The sequence below is a fragment of the Microcaecilia unicolor genome, chromosome 10 (assembly GCF_901765095.1).
Source record: "Microcaecilia unicolor chromosome 10, aMicUni1.1, whole genome shotgun sequence".
NCBI lineage: Eukaryota > Metazoa > Chordata > Amphibia > Gymnophiona > Siphonopidae > Microcaecilia > Microcaecilia unicolor.
This window is the reverse complement of record NC_044040.1, coordinates 55494358-55515732: the sequence shown is the minus strand read 5'-3', so window position 1 is coordinate 55515732 and position 21375 is coordinate 55494358. Positions and strand designations below refer to the sequence as shown.

General features: G+C 43.9%; 1 protein-coding gene across 1 annotated transcript in view; it reads left to right on the top strand.

The window, feature by feature from the left end:
• The first annotated feature begins 1201 nt into the window (after positions 1–1201).
• Positions 1202–21375, top strand: part of CAV1 (caveolin 1) — a 54576-nt gene continuing 34402 nt past the window's right edge. The window contains exons 1-2 of the mRNA XM_030215743.1: positions 1202–1344; positions 2065–2232. Of these exons, the coding sequence (XP_030071603.1) occupies positions 1315–1344; positions 2065–2232 (198 nt within the window). The 5' untranslated portion in view covers positions 1202–1314. The remainder of the gene's footprint in view (positions 1345–2064; positions 2233–21375) is intronic.

Sequence of the window (21375 nt, the reverse complement as noted above, 5' to 3'; positions counted from 1 at the left end):
GTTAATATCCGGGGGGGGGGGGGTTTGTTTGATTTTGTGTTTACTTTTGTATTCCACCTTGAATTTGATGGTTAAGCAGATTATAAATGCCAGTATTCTCTGTATGACAAAACCTTTAATAAAAATATAATTAAAAAAAAAAAAAATGTCCAGGGGTACAAAATACAACCTGTTCTGTATGCCCTAGAGGGGAGAAATATGCTCTTTGAAGCACTGTTATGATTTTTTAATCTGTGGATGAGTGGCCTAGTGGTTAGGGTGGTGGACTCTGGTCCTGGGGAAGTGAGGAACTGAGTTTGATTCCCACTTCAGGCACAGGCAGCTCCTTGTGACTCTGGGCAAGTCACTTAACCCTCCATTGCCCCAGGTACAAATAAGTACCTAAGCCACATTGAGCCTGTCATGAGTGGGAAAGTGTGGGGTACAAATGTAACAAAAAAAATGAAATCATCAACAATCTCAGGATTGTGTCTAGCTCTCCTGCTTCTACAGTCCTTCCTGAAACAGAAGATGTCTTCTTAGAAGATGTGCTTGCAGCAGGAATGTACAGCATCCCCCATGCAAATTTTGCTAGCTGTGGTCGGCATCTTTGCTTATTTTTCAAAAAAATAAAAATATTGTCGTCTGCATCAATCAAAAATAAATAACAGTCCAGTTCATTAACAGGCTTCAAAGTAGAAAGTGACATTGGGACAAAGTTTGTCCGCATCCTCAAGGGCTCTGTCCCCATCCCCATGGGATCCATCCCGTCCTCACCCCGTGCCCGTGGGCTCTGTCCCCGTCCCCATCCCCGCGATTACTGCGGGTCCCCGTCCCCGTGTCATTCTCTACATACACCCAAAAATGTTTATCTGATTAGGTAGGGTTAAAGAAAGAGAGAGATGGGGGGGGGGGGGCGAGGCAGGGGAGCCAGAAGAAAGAGAAAAGCAAATCCAGCAGCAAGGGAGAGGTCCCCTAACTGGTAACAGTTTTTTTTGGTGATTGGAGAAGAGCGACTCTGTCCCCAAGAAGTGACTTCAGTGACTCTCTCCACAGCAGAGTTTGCAGTCTTGCCACCCTCTCCCCCTTAGGTGGTTTTCATAGGGAAAAGTGCGGTGCCCGCCTTTTAACTCTCTGCTGTCATCCTAGACCTAGACCAAAGCCAAGAAAAGAACAAGCACTGGAGGGCCGCCAGCAACAAGTTCGCTCACAGTCACCTCCTCTCTTTCTCTCTCTCTCATGGGCTTTTTACAATACAGTGCATTCCTTCCTGCGATCCTTACAATTATCCCCTACTGAAACCTCAAGCAGAGCTTGTTGAGAGTCCAGGACAGCATGTCTGGTACCAAATACGTAGAATCAGAGGTAGGATTCGCCTATTTTCTTTAGGAATCAGCCTCTGCTGGGTCATTAGTTCTCCCGTCCTATGCAAAAGCAAACTGAGGAGCACTGTCGATTCTCCAAGGGCAACGTATTTTGGGGAGGGGGGCGGGGGGGGAGTATTCACTGCTGCTGAAATGTAGATTGCGTTTCAGCACAGTTTTTAATTTGTTGCATACCACGGTGGATCGAGAGAGGAGCTTAAGGGGATTCTTCTGCAAGAAGGAGACGTGTGGGTTTCCCATTTCTGCTTTCAGCACCTTGCTCGCCGCCCTTGAGTATGAGGAAGACAAACCCACCGACTCGGATCTCTTGATGAAAGTTCAGCTTTCCCCTGGTCGTGCACTTTGTAGAGAAGTGCGATCACGGCTTTCCCCTGTGCGAGGGAGCGTGGGCAAAGCCTGGGACACGGCAGGGGCAGCTGTTAGTGCCAGGCTCGGTGGGGCTGGGCAGGGGTGGGGTGGGATGCTCGCTGCTTAGGTTGGCGGATGACCCCTGGCGGTGGTAGCCCGTGCTCTGGTACAGTAGAGAGGAGGAGGAGGGGTGTGGTAGCTCAGCTCTTCACTTAAAAGGCAGCCTGGCCACGGTGCAGTCCCGCACCAGTTCCCTCTGCTCAGCGCACTGCTTGTTGCACTTTTCCCCATGGTGCAAACTTTTTAACACTTTTCCTCCCCCACCCCCCCTGCAAATCTTCCCATTTTCCAGGGGCTTTTGTACACGTCGCCCATCAGGGAGCAAGGAAACATCTACAAACCGAACAACAAAGTCATGGCAGATGAGACCATGAGCGAGAAGATAGCGCGCGACGTCCACACCAAGGAAATCGACCTGGTCAACCGGGACCCCAAGCACCTGAACGATGACGTGGTGAAGGTAGGAAATCCGTGCACGTTTAGTACTTAACTTACACGTTTAGGCAAGAACCAGATACAAATCAATGGTTAGGGAATCCCGCTGATCAGACTGCAGTGAGCCGATAGGGAAATGTTGTTTTTAATTCTAAACTACACAGAACCGGAACCCCAAGCACCTGAACGATGACGTGCTGAAGGTAGGAAATCCGTGCACGTTTAGTACTTAACTTACACGTTTAGGCAAGAACCAGATACAGTCAATGGTTAGGGAATCCCGCTGATCAGACTGCAGCGAGTCGATAGGGAAATGCCTTTTTTTAATTCTAAACTATAAAGAATGGGGATAAGACTGCAGCTCGTTGCTTTAATTGTTTTTAATCTTATCTGAATCGTTTGGACTTTTTTTTTTTTTTTGGAGGGGGGGGCTATACTAACAGCTTCCCCCTTTAACATTCTCTGTGCTTCAGACCGAAAAACTTGACAGAATAAGGTCCGGTCCTTTTCTTCAGCCAATGAGTTTGAAATCATTTTGAAAGAAAACAGAATGCATTCGGAAGACAGCGGGTGAAGAAAGAAATGAGGCACACCTTTTTTGGGGTAACCAAGTCAGTGGAACAGAATTACATTCTGTGCAAACTGGCATCGTATTTACCACGGTGTTTGCTGTGTTTCTCAGGAGAATAATGACTTGAACGCCCGTCAAAGACTCTTCTGAGAAATGTAACCACTAAAGGATTTTTCCTTCGCCCACACTCCTGGACACATTTTTTTTAAGTGCTGTCATGACCTAAAGTATGGAACCCTTCAGAAAATAGCCCAAGAAGACCATCAGTGTTCTAGCTCCCACTGGAAATGGTGTTTCCTTGACTAACAGAGGATGCACACCCAGAATAACCAGAAGTGGGCAGCAGTTGCATACAATGGTACAAAACCAGGATTCTAAACATCCAGTAACTGAGTAAAATCCAGAGTGGCAACCATTCCATTCATCTGACTAAGTTCTTTCTGCCGCAGAGCCAAACTGTGTGTGTGGGGGGGGGGGGGGGGGGGGAAGGAGAATAGAAGCCCCTCTACAGTTTCTTACTGGGAAATTCTGTAAATTAGTGCCTATCCTGCACACCGAGCACTGATTCTAAAATGGCTTGCCAATGGTGTGCCACGATGTCTATAGAATATTAGCATAAACACAAATTAGAATGCTTTAATTTAGGCGTGACCATTTATGGCAGGTCACTGATATGAACAAATGGGTGTGTCTAAGAGCACCGTGCAAAGCATGTAACATATAGTAAGTCTATAAGTTGCACACTTATGTTGGAGACATGCTCACACCCCTCTCATGCTCCACCCACACTTACATGCCTCTTGCTGTTCTATAAGATAACACATATATGCCATCGTGCACAACTTGTACAGGCCAACCAAAACTGAATCGACGGCCAAAATTTGCTGCTCAGTTTTGGCCAGAACCAAAGCCAAAACTGTTGTGCCACAAAAACCCCCAGCAGTAAAAGGGGCACCTCGGGCTGCCCCACAGCAGAGAGTGAGTCCCTGGTCCCCACACCCCCTAATCACCTGTAAGCCCTCCCCAACCCTACCTTAGGAAGCCCTGGTGGTCTCGTGGCCTCTTCTCTGCAGGAACGAGTGTTCATAAGTACATAAGTAATGCCACACTGGGAAAAGACCAAGGGTCCATCGAGCCCAGCATTCTGTCCACGACAGCGGCCAATCCAGGCCAAGGGCACCCGGCGAGCTTCCCAAACGTACAAACATTCTATACATGTTATTCCTGGAATTGTGGATTTTTCCCAAGTCTGTTTAGTAGTGGTTTATGGACTTGTGTGAGGTGGGAGCAATCCCCTCTCACTCCTGCCTGTGCCAGCTGCGCAGTCAAAATGGCTGCCACGACTGCCAGTCTCACAGCAACCATTTTATCTGCACAGCTGGCAAAGGCAGGAGCGAATGTGGATTCCTCCTGCCCCAAGCAGACCACTAGACCACCAAGACTTCTTAAGGTAGGCTCGAGGTGGGCCTATAGGTGGTCGAGGGGGCAAAGAGTGATTGTGAGGTGTGGGGATGGAGAGTGGACATGGAGACTGACGTTGAAGTTTCAGTTACAGCTGAAAATATACTGACATTTTCAGCTGAAACCAAAGCATGGCCAAATCCAGATTTTGGGGCAGTTTCAGTGCAAAAAGCTTAAACTGAAATTCGGTCAGCCTCTACTTATTTGCTTGATTGCTCATACTCCTATGTTTTCTTTCTGCTTTGTGTTCCATTATATTTTATATCTTTTTTAGGAATTAATTCATCATCTTTCTATCCCTGCTGCCCCACTTCTGTTATTTGATACTTCGATTTCTCCTGTAATCAGTTTTCATTATTTAGGTGTCCTTCTCAATTTTATTCTGCATTATGCAAATCTCAGTTTTTTCTTTTTACTGCCAGCTGAGATCAATTCGTCCTTTCTTTGAGCATGATTTTTCCATTCTCTAATTCTTTCTCTTTTCATGACTCATTTGGATTATTGTAATGTTTTTACTTAGGTATTTCTAATTCACTACTCAAAAGACTACAGACATTTCAAAATACAGCCATCCATCTTCTTTGTCACCTGCAGAAATTTGATTTATGTCACACTTGTTTTGAAAGATCAGCATTGGTTGCCGGTCTTGAATCGTATTCAATTCAAAACTTTGTTTTTTGACTTTTAAGGCTTTCTGTCAGGGTATACCTTTATATCTTTCCTCACTGACCATTACATACTCCTCTTCACATGTATTGTGCTCTATTAATGACCATCATATGGGCTTAACAGGGCCTCGCTTAGCTCAATTGGAATGTGTGCGTCATGTTTTTAGGCTTTTTCTACCACCCCAAAATTATAATATACCAGCCACCCACAATCCGGGGTGAAGAAATAAAGCCAAGGCCACATATGAGAAAAGCTATTTGATATAATAAGTGCATAAGTACATATGTACTGCCATACAGGGACAGACCAAAGGTCCATCGAGCCCAGTATCCTGTTTCCAACAGTGGCCAATCCAGGTCACAAATACCCAGCAAGATCCCAAAAATGTACAAAACATTTTATACTGCTTATCCCAGAAAGAGTGGATTTTCCCCAAGTCCATTTAATAACGGTCTATGGACTTTTCCTTTAGGAAGCCGTCCAAACCTTTTTAAAACTCCGCTAAGCTAACCGCCTTTACCACATTCTCTGGCAACGAATTCCAGAGTTTAATTACACATTGAGTGAAGAAAAATAATTTCTCAGGGGAAAACAGGCAGTACTGTTACACAAAGGTGTTAGTTGCTTCTATCTTTCTCCAAAGTAAAGCCAAAGTAAAGCTTGGACACTGTCACTTATATACATATCTTTAACAGTAGTTCAGATACACTTCATAGCACAAACAAGCTGATTAGCACCTCTTAGAAAACTTAGTCAACCTCCGTCTGGAATTATGTTGTTCCCTTTTCCAGCCACCTGTTTCCCCTATGTTACTAAATCATATTGTCCTGTTTCTGCACCCTCGCCCCTTCCTCATTCTTATCTGCCCACAAGGGTATCTCAGCAGATCATGAGTTCTGGACTCATACAGGAGTCACTGAGGCCTAGTACACTGGTCTCAGGCCCCCTTCATGATTTATGGCTATGCTTGTTTGTTTCCTATATTTCTACAGTCATAAAGCTTTTTTCTTTGCAGCCCCTTATTTATGGAATTCCATGCCATTGTCCATACATACTATAGTGAACTTAATCTAAAGAAATTTAAGGGCTTTGGAAGGCATGGTTGTTCCAGCAGGCATATTCCATTGAGTTAGGCGACTCTTGGACTCTAAAATCTAGGAGAGAGTGTGTATGACTATTAGTTTTTTTGCTGGATGTTATTTTAATTATGTGATGTTCTAGTATGCATGCTATACTTTCCTTTTGATTATTGTAGTTCTTTTGTTTGCTTTTTATTTTACTTGTAAACTCCTTTGATCTGTCTGTCAGTTAAAGCAGTATATTTATTTTTGTTACATTTGTACCCTGCGCTTTCCCATTCATGGCAGGCTCAATGCGGCAGGCAATGGAGGGTTAAGTGACTTGCCCAGAGTCACAAGGAGCTGCCTGTGCCAGGAATCGAACTCAGTTCCTCAGTTCTCCAGGACCAAAGTCCACTACCCTAACCACTAGGCCACTCCTCACCAAATCATGAATAAATAAATAATAATTAATAGTGATTAATAATCGAGTGCTACACATCTTCTCCCTCTCTCCCACCTCCCCTCCCCCCCAATGGTCCGGTGTATTTCTTTTCCTTCCCAACCCTGCCTGTTCCACTGAATTCCTCCCCCTCCCCCTCCCCAGTGTACCTGTTCAAAAGCAAGCAAGTCCTTGGTCCTGCAGTGCCAGTGGCAACCATACTCACAGGCTGCCTATTGCCTGTAAAGAGCCTTTTTCCTCTGACTCGTCCTGCCCCTTCTGATGCAACTTCCTGTTTTCAAAAGGGTGGGATGGGTCAGAGGGAAAGGCCTAGTACAGGACGTAGGCAGCCTGCAAATATGGCTAGTGCTGCAGGACTGAAGACTTACATGCTTTTGAACAGGTATACTGGGGTGAGGGGGGAGTTGAGAGAAAACTGATGGCAGGGCCAAGAAAGGAGGGAGAGATGCCAGACTGTGCATGGTGAGGGTGGAGAGGGAATTGAGAGAGAACCACAGGTAGGGCCAGAAGGGGAGAGAGATGCTGGACCATGCTGGGGGAGGGGAGAGAATTGAGAGAGAACTACAGGCAGAGCTGGGAGGGGAGAGAGAGATGCCAGACCATGTAGGGGGAGGAGGAAAAGAGGGAGAGATGCCAAACTGAAGGAGAAGAAGAGAGAGAGAGAGAGAGAGATAATGAACCTGGGAGTGGAGAGGGAGCAGAGAAGGAAAAAAGAGGGAGAGGTATTGGAGTGGGGGGAATGGGAGAGAGGGAAGAGAGAAACAGAGGTAATGGACATCGGGGTCGAGGGGAGGGAGGGACAGTTGCACCTGGGGGTGAAGAAATTAGGCCTTTAATCAGTGTCATAGCTATGGAGGAGGACTTGGGGACCTGGGCCCCCTACTTTAGTCTCAGGCTCCCTCCATAGCTGCAGGGCCTGCCCAGCAGACTGCTGGCTATGCCCCTGCCTTTAATCGCACAATTAATCATGTGATTAACAATTTTAATTGTACAATTAATTGAGATTAACATTTTTAATCGAACTGCAGCCTACTCTTTTTTTTAATTATTTTTTAATTTTAACTTTACATATCACAGAAAATTATCACTGTGATAACACACAACATCCATAGTACATGCAGGAAAAATATAAAGAAGGATATATCTAGTAACAATCATTCGTCCACAAAAAAGGAAAATGGAAGTCTTTTTTTTTTATTGTACCTATTTTAACATTTCTTCTTTCCGATCTCACATTTTATCTGGTTCTATGGTATTCATATCTGGGATGCATCAGAACTTCACAGTTACCTTTCTAACCTAATTGGGCCCACCGTTGGCAACAGCCATCATAACTTCATAACCATTCATCTTCTAAAGTCAATGTACTAAAGTGCTGCTAAATTTGTAAATACGAGTTAGCGTGCTAAAGTTGATTTTAGCACATTGTACTCCTGCGTGCACTTCTGGGATGACGTGGGATACTGGCCTATTTTGGATGCAAAGTATTACTTTATTTTTTGATTTTGCAAGATGTGATTTTAGTATTTAGACTTTTCAGTTGTGTGGGGTTTTATTTTTTTAAACTAATTCAAATATACTGATTGGCTGCCCTGCAAAATTGCACAAAAGAGCTCATTAGCTATAAACATAGAGGGGGGCTCTTACTAAAGGGTGTTAAATTTTGGACTTAACGTGCTGTAATGCAGGATTTTAACGTACGACAAACCCAATACTAACGTGGCAGCAAGAAAGGACTTTCCCAGCATTTTCACATTCTGGCCAAGCATTAAAGTTGCAGGTAATGCGTGGGACCATGCACTGTTACTGCAGAGACACTTCACACTTCCTATCTATATTAACAGTGGATTAGTTGGTTAGCACATGGTACCTCCAGTATGTTAAACGCAGGGAGAACTTTACACCCAGTCTCCGCCAATGCTCCACCCAGTAATGCCTCCTAACCAAAAACTCCATTAATGTGTGATTTACTGTGTACTAATGGAGTTTTTTTTTTCTGCAAAGGCAGGTTAACATGTCCTTGCATTAGCAGCTACAGTGAACTAAACAGTGCATTAAGAGCTAACACAGCTTAGTAAAAGGACCCCATAATTAAACTACAGGCAAACAAGCAGGGAAAGCATGCAGGGCTTGGCTTATGGAATTTTTTTCCAACCTTCTTGAATGTGTGTGTGGGTGTTTGTATGTATGCCTATGAACATGTGTGCACATCTATATATTGATGTTGCCTGTGTGGGTATATGTGTAAGTGTTTATCTCTGTTTTGAATATTTATCTGTTGTGTGTGTGTGTGTGTGTGTGTGTGTGTGTGTTCCACTGTAATTGGAAGAGATGGATGCGGAGGGCAGTTTGAACGGTGTAATTCCTTAATTACTACATTACAGTGAATCAGTGTATGTATGCTGCAGATGTTGGAACTGTTTTTTCTCCCCACAGAAATGTATTGAGCTTCTTATGGGGGGGAGGGGGACCTTCATTTCTCTTCCACCCTCCACCATATGTGGAAGTTGCATTTTTTACAACAGAGGAAGTTCTTCCAGCTCAACCTCTCCCCCTGTGACTAGAGCTGCTTTCCAGTTCCCCCTGTGACTAGAGCTGCTTTCCAGTACTAGTCCAAACACAGTGCCATGCCATTGGTGAGATCTTACTCGCAAAGCAGGAAGGCAGGCTCACTCACATGGGGGGTGCGGGAGGGAGGGAGAGGATTGGAGAACTCCAGATAGGGGTTTTAAATTGAAAAATGTCCAAATACATTAGCGATCCTTCTACCTTCTGGACAAATCTGCTGAATCCTGAAAAAGCCAGAGAGCTGGCATTCCTAACCTCCTGAAGGCCCAATGCACAAAGGGCCCCATAAAATACAGCATAAGTACATATAGTACATAAGTATTGCCATACTGGGACAGACCAAAGGTCCATCAAGCCCAGCATCCTGTTTCCAACAATGGCCAATCCAGGTCACAAATACCTGGCAAGATCCCAAAGAAGTACAAAGCATTTTATACTGCTTATCCCAGAAATAGTGGATTTTCCCCCAAGTCCAATTTAATAGTGGTCCATGGACTCTTCCTTTAGGAAGCCGTCCAAACCTTTTTAAAACTCTGCTAAGCTAACCGCCTTTACCACATTCTCTGGCAACAAATTCCAGAGTTTAATTACACGTTGAGTGAAGAAACATTTTCTCCGATTCGTTTTAAATTTACTACATTGTAGCTTCATCGCAAGCCCCCTAGTCCTAGTATTTTTGGAAAGCGTAAACAGACGCTTCATGTCTACCCATTTAACTCCACTCATTATTTTATAGACCTTTATCATATCTCCCGTCAGCCGCCTTTTCTCCAAGCTGAAGAGCCGGCAGCCTTGTGAGAAGTTAGTGAGTCGCCAGCAGCGACCGATGCACAAAGGGGATGGCATGCAGATGGGATGCACAGATTTCTCTTTGTGCATTGGATGCTGTTTGCGACTCGAAGCTGTCAGTTGCAATTGACACTGCTATCAAAGGCAATTGACACAGACCACTACGAAGTGTTTTGAGCTGTGCGGGGCGGGGCTCAAGAGAGGGTCAAATGGAGTCTAGCAGACCCCTCTTGAGTCCCTCCCCTCCACATGCAACTAAAAAAACTCCATGGTATTCTAGTGACCTCCCTCCCCTTCCACAAAATCACTGGTGGTCCAGTGGAACCCCTCTCGACCTCCCCATGACCCTCCGGGACCCTTGGGCTCTAAAAAACCCTGGTGGTCCAGTGGACCCCTTCTCGAGCCCCCCTCACTGAAAACAAGTCCATGGTGGTCTAATGGCCCCCTCCCCTCTACTCTGGTCTACATACTTCTAAACATTGGAGGCAGGAGGGCATGAACAATGCCTCCTCCTTCCTGCACTGGGAAAGGGCTGGGCACCTCCATTTTGAGAATGTGGGCCCAGAGGCATGAAGGAGGAGGCATTTCTCCTGCCCTCCTACCTCCAGCGTTTAGAGGTATGTGGACCAAAGCAGAAGGGAGGAGGTCTCTAGACCACCATGGAGATTTTTGGAAGTGGGAGGGCATGGGGGGGGGGAGTCGATTGGACCACCAGGGATTTTTTGATTGGGGAGGACCGGGAGGGGGTCAAGTAGACCACCAGGAACGTTTTTAAAGGTCTTGAGGGGGGTTGGGTCAGGGGTCCATACACTGAGTGCCTACTATGGGGAGCAGTCTTCTTGCACTATACAGTACAAGCAGACTGCTCCCCATAAGGCCAGGTCCAAACCTGCCATAACATTTTGCAGGTTAAAGGTAGGCGCTTAGGTCTGTGCATTGGTCAGAATGCTCATTTTAATACTAATGAGCTCATTGTAATTCATTTTTATAGGGTAGTCAGTAGCTGCTACTGGAAACAGTAAAAGGGATGCAGAACCCCTTTTTGCATTACACCTAAATAACTTTTGCTTTAGACAGGCTACAACTGGTCTAAAGTAAATGTTCAAAGCATGGTAAGCTTTGTGATCAGGCCCTGAGTACTGAGTACATCCCTCAGCACTCTCCCCTCCCCCCCCCCAAAAAAAAACACATTTGGACCCAAAGTATGTGTGTAGTTTGCCAGTGCTTTAATCTGGCCCTCTCAAGGCAACAGGTATTAATTAGCTGTACATATACCCGCTAATGAGTCAGTGGTTTTCACAGAAGAATTAATAACAAAGAAAATGAGATATAGATCCGAATCACTAAAAATACAGCCCTTCAAAGATAGAGAATTATTTACAATCCTTGTGTGTGTATTAGTTATATGTATAGATAGATACACACATACACAGATAGATAAATAGGTATAGTTGTGTGTGTGCTGTGTATGTGTTGTGCCTGTGGGGTGTTATCTTTGCAGGGAAGGGGTAGTTTCTTGGGAAGTTTGAGGGGTTGTGGGGTTATTTGCAGGAGTATCATTGTGAGGATGGAGTAGCGCTCTAGAAATATTAAGTAGTAGTAGTAGTAGTAGTTTGCAGCGGTAGTTTTGGTGAGTCAGGCAATTTGCAGGTGGTGTTGCAGTTGCAGGGGGTGGTGTTGGGGGTAGAGTAAATTTGATTGTGGAGCAGTTGCAAGGAGCTTTGTTTTGGGGGAGAGGTCAATGTGGGTGGTGAGGCAGTTGCATAGGGTATGTTTTGGGGATGAGGTAGTGGGGCGCTTATGGGGTAGTTTTTAGTGGAGTCATTTTAGGAATGGTGAGGCAGTCGCAGGATGTAGTTTTGGAGGCTGAAGTAGTTTGGGTGTTGGTGAGCTTGTTACAGAGAATAGTTGGGAGGTAGTGGGGGTAGCTGCAGAGGGTTTTTCGGCGAATGTTGGGACAGTTTTGGGGATGGGGCAGTTTGGAGATAGTGGGGTAGTTTCAGGGATTAGATTTGGGGGGTTGGTGTGTGTCAGGATTGCAGGAGGTCAAAATTATTGCTGGACATACTTACATTAATATGAAATCAGTTTGACAATATTAAACCACCTTCTGACCTCTGATAAACTCTCCCCCCTCTCCTGCAGGAACCATTGAGGATGAAATGGACCAAATGGTGCTCAGAGAGGCCTGATAGCCCTGTGGTTTCTCAATTACTCTTGATTAACATACCTTTTGTTCCATCTGGGAGCAGGGCTTCAGAGCAACCAAAGCCAGACAGTCAGGCTCCATCACTAGGGATTTCAAACAGGACAACCTGTGAAAGTTGTCACCTTCCCTGACTTCAGAAAGTATCTGGAGTTCTGTAAAGGAAATAACTGGGAAAGAGAAGTTTTTGATCTCTCTCTGCTCCTGTTCCCTCTCAGGCCCAGATGCACTAAACATTTTTCATCCTTAAATGAGCCGTTAAGGCAGAATTTCCTATCCTTTCCATGCACTAAAGCCTATTTTCCGACGACAGTAGCAGCTAATGAAAACTGAATGCAGATGAGCAATTCTTCTACAAATCCCATTGAAATGACATGCACTAACCTTTTCCGATTCGTTTAACGCAGGAAACACCGTGAAATCTAATGAGAGTCTGTACCTCTCGTTAGGGCTGTCTATCTGCTAGAAGTTTACAAAATCCATTAAAATAATAACTGGGGGGGGGGGGAAACGCGTCAGGGGCGTCCTTTATTGACGCCCCAGGTCGCCGCTGCTCCCCTCTCCCTCAGCACCAAAAAAGAAACAAACAAAAAAAAAGGATCGGGAGGGGGCAAGGGCGCTCGTCATGAGCGTCCTGTATGGACGCCTTTGCCCCCCCCCCCCACTGCTCTCTGCTTTCCCCCCCCCCCCCCCCCCCCGCCCCACACACAAAAAATCTCCAATTTTAGCAGCCCCGGGCCAGCCCTCCACTCTTCCTGTGTATTCTCCCACACTAGCTCCGCCTCCTGCCATGCTCCGGTCCCGTGCCCCGCCCCCGCCGCCCCCCCTTTGGTCGTGGCTGCTGCTCCCCCCCTCCAACGACCCCCCCCTTTGCCTTACCAGCCTGTGCAGCGCCTGTCACCTCTGCTGCACGGGCAAGAACAGCTGATCGGCGATTCAGAAGGCTTCCTCAGACGTCCCTTCTTTCTTCCTGGGCCCGCCCTCCTCTGACGTAGGTAAACTACGTATTTTACCTACGTCAGAGGAGGGCGGGCCAGGGTAGTTTTGAGGGGTGGGGTAGTTTGAGGTGTGGTGGTGCAGTTTCAGGAAGGAGTATTTTTGTGAGCTGGTAGGGTAGGTGCATGGGGTTGTTTGGGGGGGGGTAGGGGCAATTTGATATGTGGAGGGACAGTTTGGGTGGTGGGGTAGTTGCATGTGGTAGTTTCGGGAGTGTGGCAATTTGAAAAGTAGTGGGGTAGTCTTAGGGGTGGGGCAATTTGGGAGGTGGTGAGGCAGTTGCAGGAAGGAATGCTTTTATAGGGTGATGCAGTTTGAGGGATGATAGGGCAGTTGTGGGAGGGGGTAATTTTGGGAAGATAGAGTATTTTGGGGCTTGGAGTGAATAGAGAAGAGGCAGTAAGAAAGGAAGAATTCCCTAACTGCTATGTTTCACTGTATGTAGGTTTCTATATTGCAGGAACTGAAATTGCTTCTCCTGTAGAAATATGTTGGACCATGCTTGGGGGAAGGGTGATCTCAAACTCGATGTGTCCTTTTATTGGTCTTTCCACTATGCCAACTTTCATGCCATTCTGTAAAATTTTCAGAGAGTTGTTTTACTATAGACAGACAGAGAGACAGAAAAGACATTCTCAACTGCTTTAGCATAATTCTTTCCAACTTCCATTGGGTTGGAAAGAATAAAAATGAAACGATTGGCAAATTGGTCTTCTGGTGTGAAAGACAATGTTGTCACCTGGGCAGTGAGTTTCAGTTTCTCTGCAGCCCTACTCTTTCTAGAAAATAATGTATCTAGAAGTCTATAGATGCCATAGGATAAAACCAGAACTTGCAGAATGGAGCCATTTATTTAGATTTTGCTCACACCTTTTTCAGTAGTAGCTCAAGGTGAGTTACATTCAGGTACATTGGATATTTCTTTGGCCCAGGGGGGCTTACAATCTAAGTTTGTACTTGAGGCAATGGAAGTTTAAATGACTTGCCCAAGATCACAAGGAGCAGCAGTGGGATTTGAACCAGCCACCTCTGGCTTGTAAGACCAGTGCTCTAACCACTAGGCCATTCCTCTCTTACTTAACAGGTAGAAAATGAGGCATTGTAATGATTTTGTTTCTTCTAACTAATGACTAGTAGTTCTTGAAATAATTTGAGGTATTACTGCAACTTTTAATCATGGAGGAGATCTTCTATATGAACAGCTGCACAAAAGTCTATTTTAGGTGTTGTCCATTCCATTATATTTAGGACACAGCAAATGCTTTTTGGGAGGCCATCCATTTCATGGAACAACTGGCCTAACCCAGCCCTAGTTTAGGAGTGTTTTTTAACTAGATGGGTCAGAAAAACCATTTGCAATGTTATCTGAGTTTGATGATGTACCAGATGTTCAGTTCAGAACAGGGCTTGTTGAAGTTGAGTCACAAATCGCTAACTTCTTGCCAAGGTGCTGTCTCTCCATCACCATTTTTTATCAGAAGGTTCTTCAAAGAGATGTCTGTTTACTAAGCTGAACTAGCTATTAACGCAGCAGTTAATTCATGCAAAAATTAATGTAGCTAAAGTGGGGCCTGTGTAATTAATGCGCACTAATTTCAGCATTAACAGCTAACGCAGAAAGGGGTAGAAAATATGTGAAGAGGAAGCAGAGAATAGACAGAAAATGTGCCTAACAGTTAACATAAGAATAGTTACAATGCATTAACTGTTAGTGCAGCAGATAACATAGTGCATTTAATGTTCCTTAAATAAGTGTAGCTGACTACATTGTATCAGTAGTTATGTGTGGTATGAAAATTGTCTGGGTTACTTATGTGGGAAGATGAAACACACCCAGCTGTTCATGTACAGGCATTGCAGTTATCACTTGGCAATTTTGGCACCATAAGGTAACTGAAAATCCTACCACACTTTAGTAAATAGGCCTCACCATATTTTAAGTACATAAGTATTGCCACGCTGGGACAGACCAAGGTCCATCAAGCCCAGCATCCTGTTTCCAACAGTGGCAAATCCAGGTCACAAATACCTGGCAAGATCCTAAAAAAGCTCAATACCTTTTATGCTGCTTATCCCAGAAATAAGCAGTGGATTTTCCCCAAGTCAATTTAATAATGGTCTATGGACTTTTCCTTTAGGAAGCCGTCCAGACCCTTTTAAAACCCCACTATGCTAACTGCCTTTACCACATTCTCCGGCAACAAATTCCAGATTTTAATTACACGTTGGTGACTCCTAACGTAGAATCTTGCATTATGTAGCTATAGTTCGGGTTCCTCTTTCCCACATGCATCACTTTGCACTTGCTCACATTAAACGTCATCTACCATTTAGATGCCCAGTCTCATAAGGTCCTCTTGTAATTTTTCACAATCCTTTTGCGATTTAACAACTTTGAATACATTTGTGTCTTCAGCAAATTTAATTAACTCACTAGTTACTCCCATCTCTAGATCATTTATAAATATGATAAAAAGCAATGGTCCCAGCACAGACCACTGGGGAACCCCACTATCTACCCTTCTCCATTGAGAATACTGACCATTTAACCCTATTCTTTGTTTTCTATCCTTTAGCCAGTTTTTAATCCACAGTAGGACACTGCCTCCTATTCCATGGCTCTCCAATTTCTTCTGGAGTCTTTCATGAGGTACTTTGTAAAACGCCTTTTGAAAATCCAGATACACAATCCAGCTCATTTTCGAAAAAGAAGGGCGCCCATCTTCCAACACAAATCGGGAGATGGGCGTCCTTCTCTCAGGGTCGTCCAAATCGGCATAATCAAAAGCCGATTTTGGGTGCCCTCAACTGCTTTCCATTGCGGGGATGACCAAGGTTCAGGGGGCGTGTCGGCAGTGTACCGAAGGCAGGACAGGGGCATGGTTAAGAGATGGGCATCCTCGGCCAATAATGGAAAAAAGAAGGGCGTCCCTCACGAGCATTTGGTCGACTTTACTTGGTCCCTTTTTTTCATGACCAAGCCTCGAAAAGGTGCCCAAACTGACCAGATGACCACTGGAGGGAATCGGGGATCACCTCCCCTTAATCCCCAGTGGTCACCAACCCCCTCCCACCCCCCAAAAAAATTAAAAAACATTTTTTTCCAGCCTCTATGCCAGCCTCAAATGTCATACCAAGCTCCATCACAGCAATATGCAGGTCCCTGGAGCAGTTTTTGTGGGTACTGCAGTGCACTTCAGGCAGGCGGACCCAGGCCCATCCCCCCTACCTGTTACCTTGTGGTGGTAAATGGGAGCCCTCCAAAACCCACCCAAAACCCAATGTACCCACATGTAGGTGCCCCCATTACCCTTTAAGGGCTGTGGTAGGGTTGTACAGTTGTGGGTAGTGGGTTTGGGGGGGGGGGGTTGAGGGGCTCAGCACCCAAGGTAAGGGAGCTATGCACCTGGGAGCAATTTGTGAATCCACTGCAGTGCCCCCTAGGGTGCCTAGCATGTGAGAGGGGACCAGTGCACTACGAATGCTGGCTCCTCCCACGACCAAATGGCTTGGCATTTTTGAGATGGCCGTCCTCGGTTTCCATTATTGGCGAAAACCGAGGTCAGCCATCTCTAAGGTCGACCTAAATATTGAGATTTGGCCGTCCCCGACCATATTATCAAAACGAAAGATGGACGCTGGGGCGCTCTTAAAGATGGGCACCCAGTTTGATTATGCCCCTCAATATCAACCAGCTTACTTTTATCCACATGTTTGTTCACCTCTTTAAAGAAATGTAATACATTGGTAAGGCAAGATTTCCCTTCACTAAATCCATGTTGGTTTTGTCTCATTAATCCATGCTTTTGAATATGCTCTGTAATTTTGTTCTTTATAATAGTCTCTACCATTTTGCTCGGCACTGACGTCTGGCTCACTGGTCTATAATTTCCCGGATCCCATCTGGAACCTTTTTTAAATATTGGAACCACACTTGATTTTAAAGATAAATTACATATTTCTAACAATAGTTCCGCCAGCTCATTTTTCAATTCTATCAGTACTCTGGGATGAGTACCATCCAGTCCAGGAGTTTTGCTACTCTTCAATTTGTCAAAATGCCCATTACATCCTCTAGGTTTATAGAGTTTTCATTCAGTTTTTCCGACTCGTCAGCTTCAAATACCATCTCTGGCACCAGTATCTCTCCCAAATCTTCCTCGGTGAAGACCAAAGCAAGGAATTTATTTAATGTCTCTACTATGGCTTTGTCTTCCCTGATCGCTCCTTTTACCCCTTGGTCATCTAGCGATTCAACCGATTCTTGTATGTATCTTAGTTTGTGAAATCAGACATAGGGATTCAGCAACAAAAAAGACATAATTATAAGCAGAAAACACTTGATAAGTGTTAGGCTCCAAAATACATGACTAAAATGATAGAATTAGCATGAAGATGATTCATTATAACTTCAATTAAACATTAAGCCTCGGTGAGCCTGGAAGACATACTGAGCCAAATCGACAAGTTAATGAGCGATAAATCACCTGGACTGGATGGCATACACCCCAGGGTACTGAAAGAACATAAACATGAAATTTCTGATGTGCTGTTAGTGATCTGTAACCTGTCATTAAAATCATCTCTAGTACCTGAAGATTGGAGGGTGGCTAATGTAACGTCAATTTTTTAAAAAGTTTCCAGGGGTGATTCGGGAAATTACAGACTGGTACGCCTGACTAAAGTGTCGAGGAAAATAGTGAAAACTTATTATCAAGAATAAAAATTACTAAACACATAGACAAACATGGTTTAATTGCACAGAGTCAGCATGGGTTGAGCCAAGGGAAGACTTGCCTCACCAATTTGCTTCATTTCTTTGAAGGCATGACTAAACATGTGAATAAAGGTGAGCTGGCTGATGTAGTGTAATCTAGATTTTCAGAAAGCTTTTAGAAAGTTCCTCATGAGAGACTCCTGAGAAAAGTAAAAAGTCATAGGATAGGAAGCAATGTCCTTTGGTGGATTAGGAATTGGTTATTGGACAGAAAACAGAGGGTAGAGTTAAATGGTCATTTTTCTCAATGGAGGAGGGTAAATAGTGGAGTACCATAGGGATCTGTATTGGGACCAGTGCTAGTTAACATATTTATAAATGATCTGGAAGTGGGAACAACGAATGAGGTGATTAAATTTGCAGATGACACAAAAGTATTCAAAGTTGCCAAAACACATGCTGATTGTGAAAAATTGTACGTAGACCTTAGGAAACTGGAAGACTAGGCATCCAAATGGATGATGAAATTTAATGTGGACAAATGCAAAGTGATGCACATTGGGAAGAATAATCTAAATTATAGTTACCTGATGCTAGGGTCTACCTTAGGAGTGGCCAATCCAGGTCACAAGTACCTGGCAGAAACACAATTAGTAGCAACATTCCATGCTACGAATCCCAGGGCAAGCAGTGGCTTACCCCACATCCTATCTCAATAACAGACTATGGACTTTTCCTCCAGGAAGTCGTCCTCTTTTTTAAACCCAGGTACGCTAAGCGCTATTACCACATCCTCCAGTAATGATTCCAGAGCTTATCTATTCTTTGAGTGAAAAAAATATTTCCTCCTATTTGTTTTAAAAGTATTTCCATGTAATTTCATTGAGTGTCCTCAAGTCTTTGTACTTTTTGAAAGAGTGAAAAATCAATTCATGATACTGGTCTAGCTGGATTATTGGTCTGACCCAGTAAGGCTATTCTTATGTTCTTATTCCTCAAATTCCCAAAGGCCAACCTATATATGAAAGGTATATTATAAAGCTTCTATGTTCAGGTCAGTTTATGGGTGTTAATATAGATGTATTACTGATTTTATCTATTGATTTCATTGTAATTGTGTATGATTTATATTTTATGGTCATTTATTATATGCTATGTTTGTGATTACTATACTATTGTATTTGTGCATGCATCTCTCTCATAAATATTCATTGTGGGCATCCTGATGACCTGACTGATTTGGGTGCCCCCAGAACCAGTTTGGGAACCACTGATTTAGGGTCATAAAAATATGAATTTGCCTCAAGGACTGTTGCATTTAGCAAGAAATCTCAATGAAGATTCAACTCCCAGATCAATAACATCCTGACACATAGCTAGAAATATTAAGTACATAAGTAATGCCATACTGGGAAAAGACCAAGAGTCCATCGAGCCCAGCATTCTGTCCACGACAGCGGCCAATCCAGGCCAAAGGCACCTGGCGAGCTTCCCAAATGTACAAACATTCTATACATGTTATTCCTGGAATTGTGGATTTTTCCCAAGTCCATTTAGTAGCGGTTTATGGACTTAGGAAACCATCCAGCCCATTTTTAAACTCAGCTAAGCTAACCGCCTTCACCACTTTCTCCGGCAACGAATTCCAGAGTTTAATTATACGTTGGGTGAAGAAAAATTTTCTCCGATTTGTTTTAAATTTACTACACTGTAGTTTCTTCTTTGAGTGAGTGAGAACAATGCTTTCTCTTTTCCAGGATGTTTTAAAATTAATTTTTGTATCTAGTCCAATGACCTAATAGTACCTAAACAGTTAAGATAATTCAGCTATAGTGACAAATATATCCACACAGCTCCCTTCCAGCCCCATCTCTAACAGGAGTCAATATTTTAGGAGCTTATGCACCATAGAACTATTTTATTCCCACTTGGTACAGGAGTGGTGCATTCTGGGTATAATAAGCTTAGATAACAGGACTCAGTAATTCTTTAGTTATTATAAGAGACTCTAGTAAATAATCTCTGAAACTGCTGGGAAACTCCCATGCTGGACCTATTGAAAGAGAAATCCCTATACAAACCAGGCTCATGACTCAGTTTTCCTCCACAGAGAGGAAGGGAGGGACAATAAAATCCCTAAAAATACACACGTAGTGCTCATTTTCAATGGAGGTAAAAGTTTCTCAGGAAAACAAGGACAGACACCGCTTTTTCCTTTCTTATCAGTCCATGAAGATAAAGATGATGCTGGGAATAATCTTGCTGGTTTCAGAGTAGGCAAAACTCCATTTGAGGCTTTTATAATTTTAACGCAGTGGTGGAGATTGAAGAACATTTTATTGGGCTGTTTCATGTACTTCTTTGACACAGTGTCAGGAGACCAGCACAGCCACATGGAAAGTAAGCAAGAATAAATCAACTGTGAAAGATAAACGGTTGGACAGAGAAGGAGGAATCCACTCTGCAAGCAGCTCTTTAAAAGGCTTCACTGTTGACTGTGTTGAAAAAAATTTCCCACAGCGAGTTTTAAAAATAACCTTAGCTTGTATGTGATGCAGAGAAGGAGCTGATTTGGGCTGAGGGACAAGTAGCTTCCCAGCAAACGGTATCTGAATATAGAGGGAACCCCTTTTTGCAAAGGTTCTAGTATAAAATCATTTCCCTTTCTTTAGAGGATGTTTGTGATAAATGAAGAGTGGCCTGGAGTTAGGAAAGTGTCTTGCACTGTATTCATTCTTCATTACTGCATTCTTCTAAACCAGGGTGGTCGAAGGGCTACAAACCAGCCAGGTATTCAGGCTGTCTTTAATGAATATGTACAAGAGACATTTGCATGCATTTCATCCACTGCATGCAGATAGATTTCATGCATATGCATAGGGATATCCTTAAAAACAGATTTGATGAGGTCCTCCACGACTGCAGTTTGACATCACTATGAGTGCATAAGGGGCTCAGAGCATCAGTATTTGCTAAACTTTGTCAAGTTATTAACATTCCTGTTTCCTGGCAATCACTCCTGAGTATGGTTTTAGTCTTAGGTCTCTCTTCTTTTTCGTATTTAGCATATTTCTTATATTTTCTCATTTATGTAATGCAAAGGTTACACTGGTGATAAAGACGAGGAATGTTGGAAACCGATTTGAAGTTCAACTAAATCAATTTCAGCCTTGTTTGTATTTGAAAACCCCACAGATCTTACAAAAATCTGGATAAATTCACAGATTACCCACAGAAAGCCACATAGGATTTTGAATGGATCCACTAGTATATTTTTGCTGGTCTGGTTTGGATTTGGCCAAAACAGCAAAAATATGCAGTTAAAACAAGAAGAGGATCACAAACCAATTTGATTCATGGGCTTAATCCATGGCACCCTAAATTCCCTTCTCATTCTCTCTTCCTCCTCTCAGTTAAAACAAACAAACAAAAATCAAGATTGGCTCTATGGCTTAATTATGAGATTACAAACTGACAGGAAGGAGTCCCAGGTTCAAATCTAATTAAGGCAGGTGAAGATCAGGTACACACTGAAGTTCTTGGGAGGGAAGTAAGGCCTCTGCTGCACCTGCAGCTACCCCTGCTGCCACAGAGCAGTACTGCAAAGCAGCCATTCAGGTGACTTCTTTCTTGACCCAGCAGTAGCAGCCTTAAGGAATTTCAAACCAGG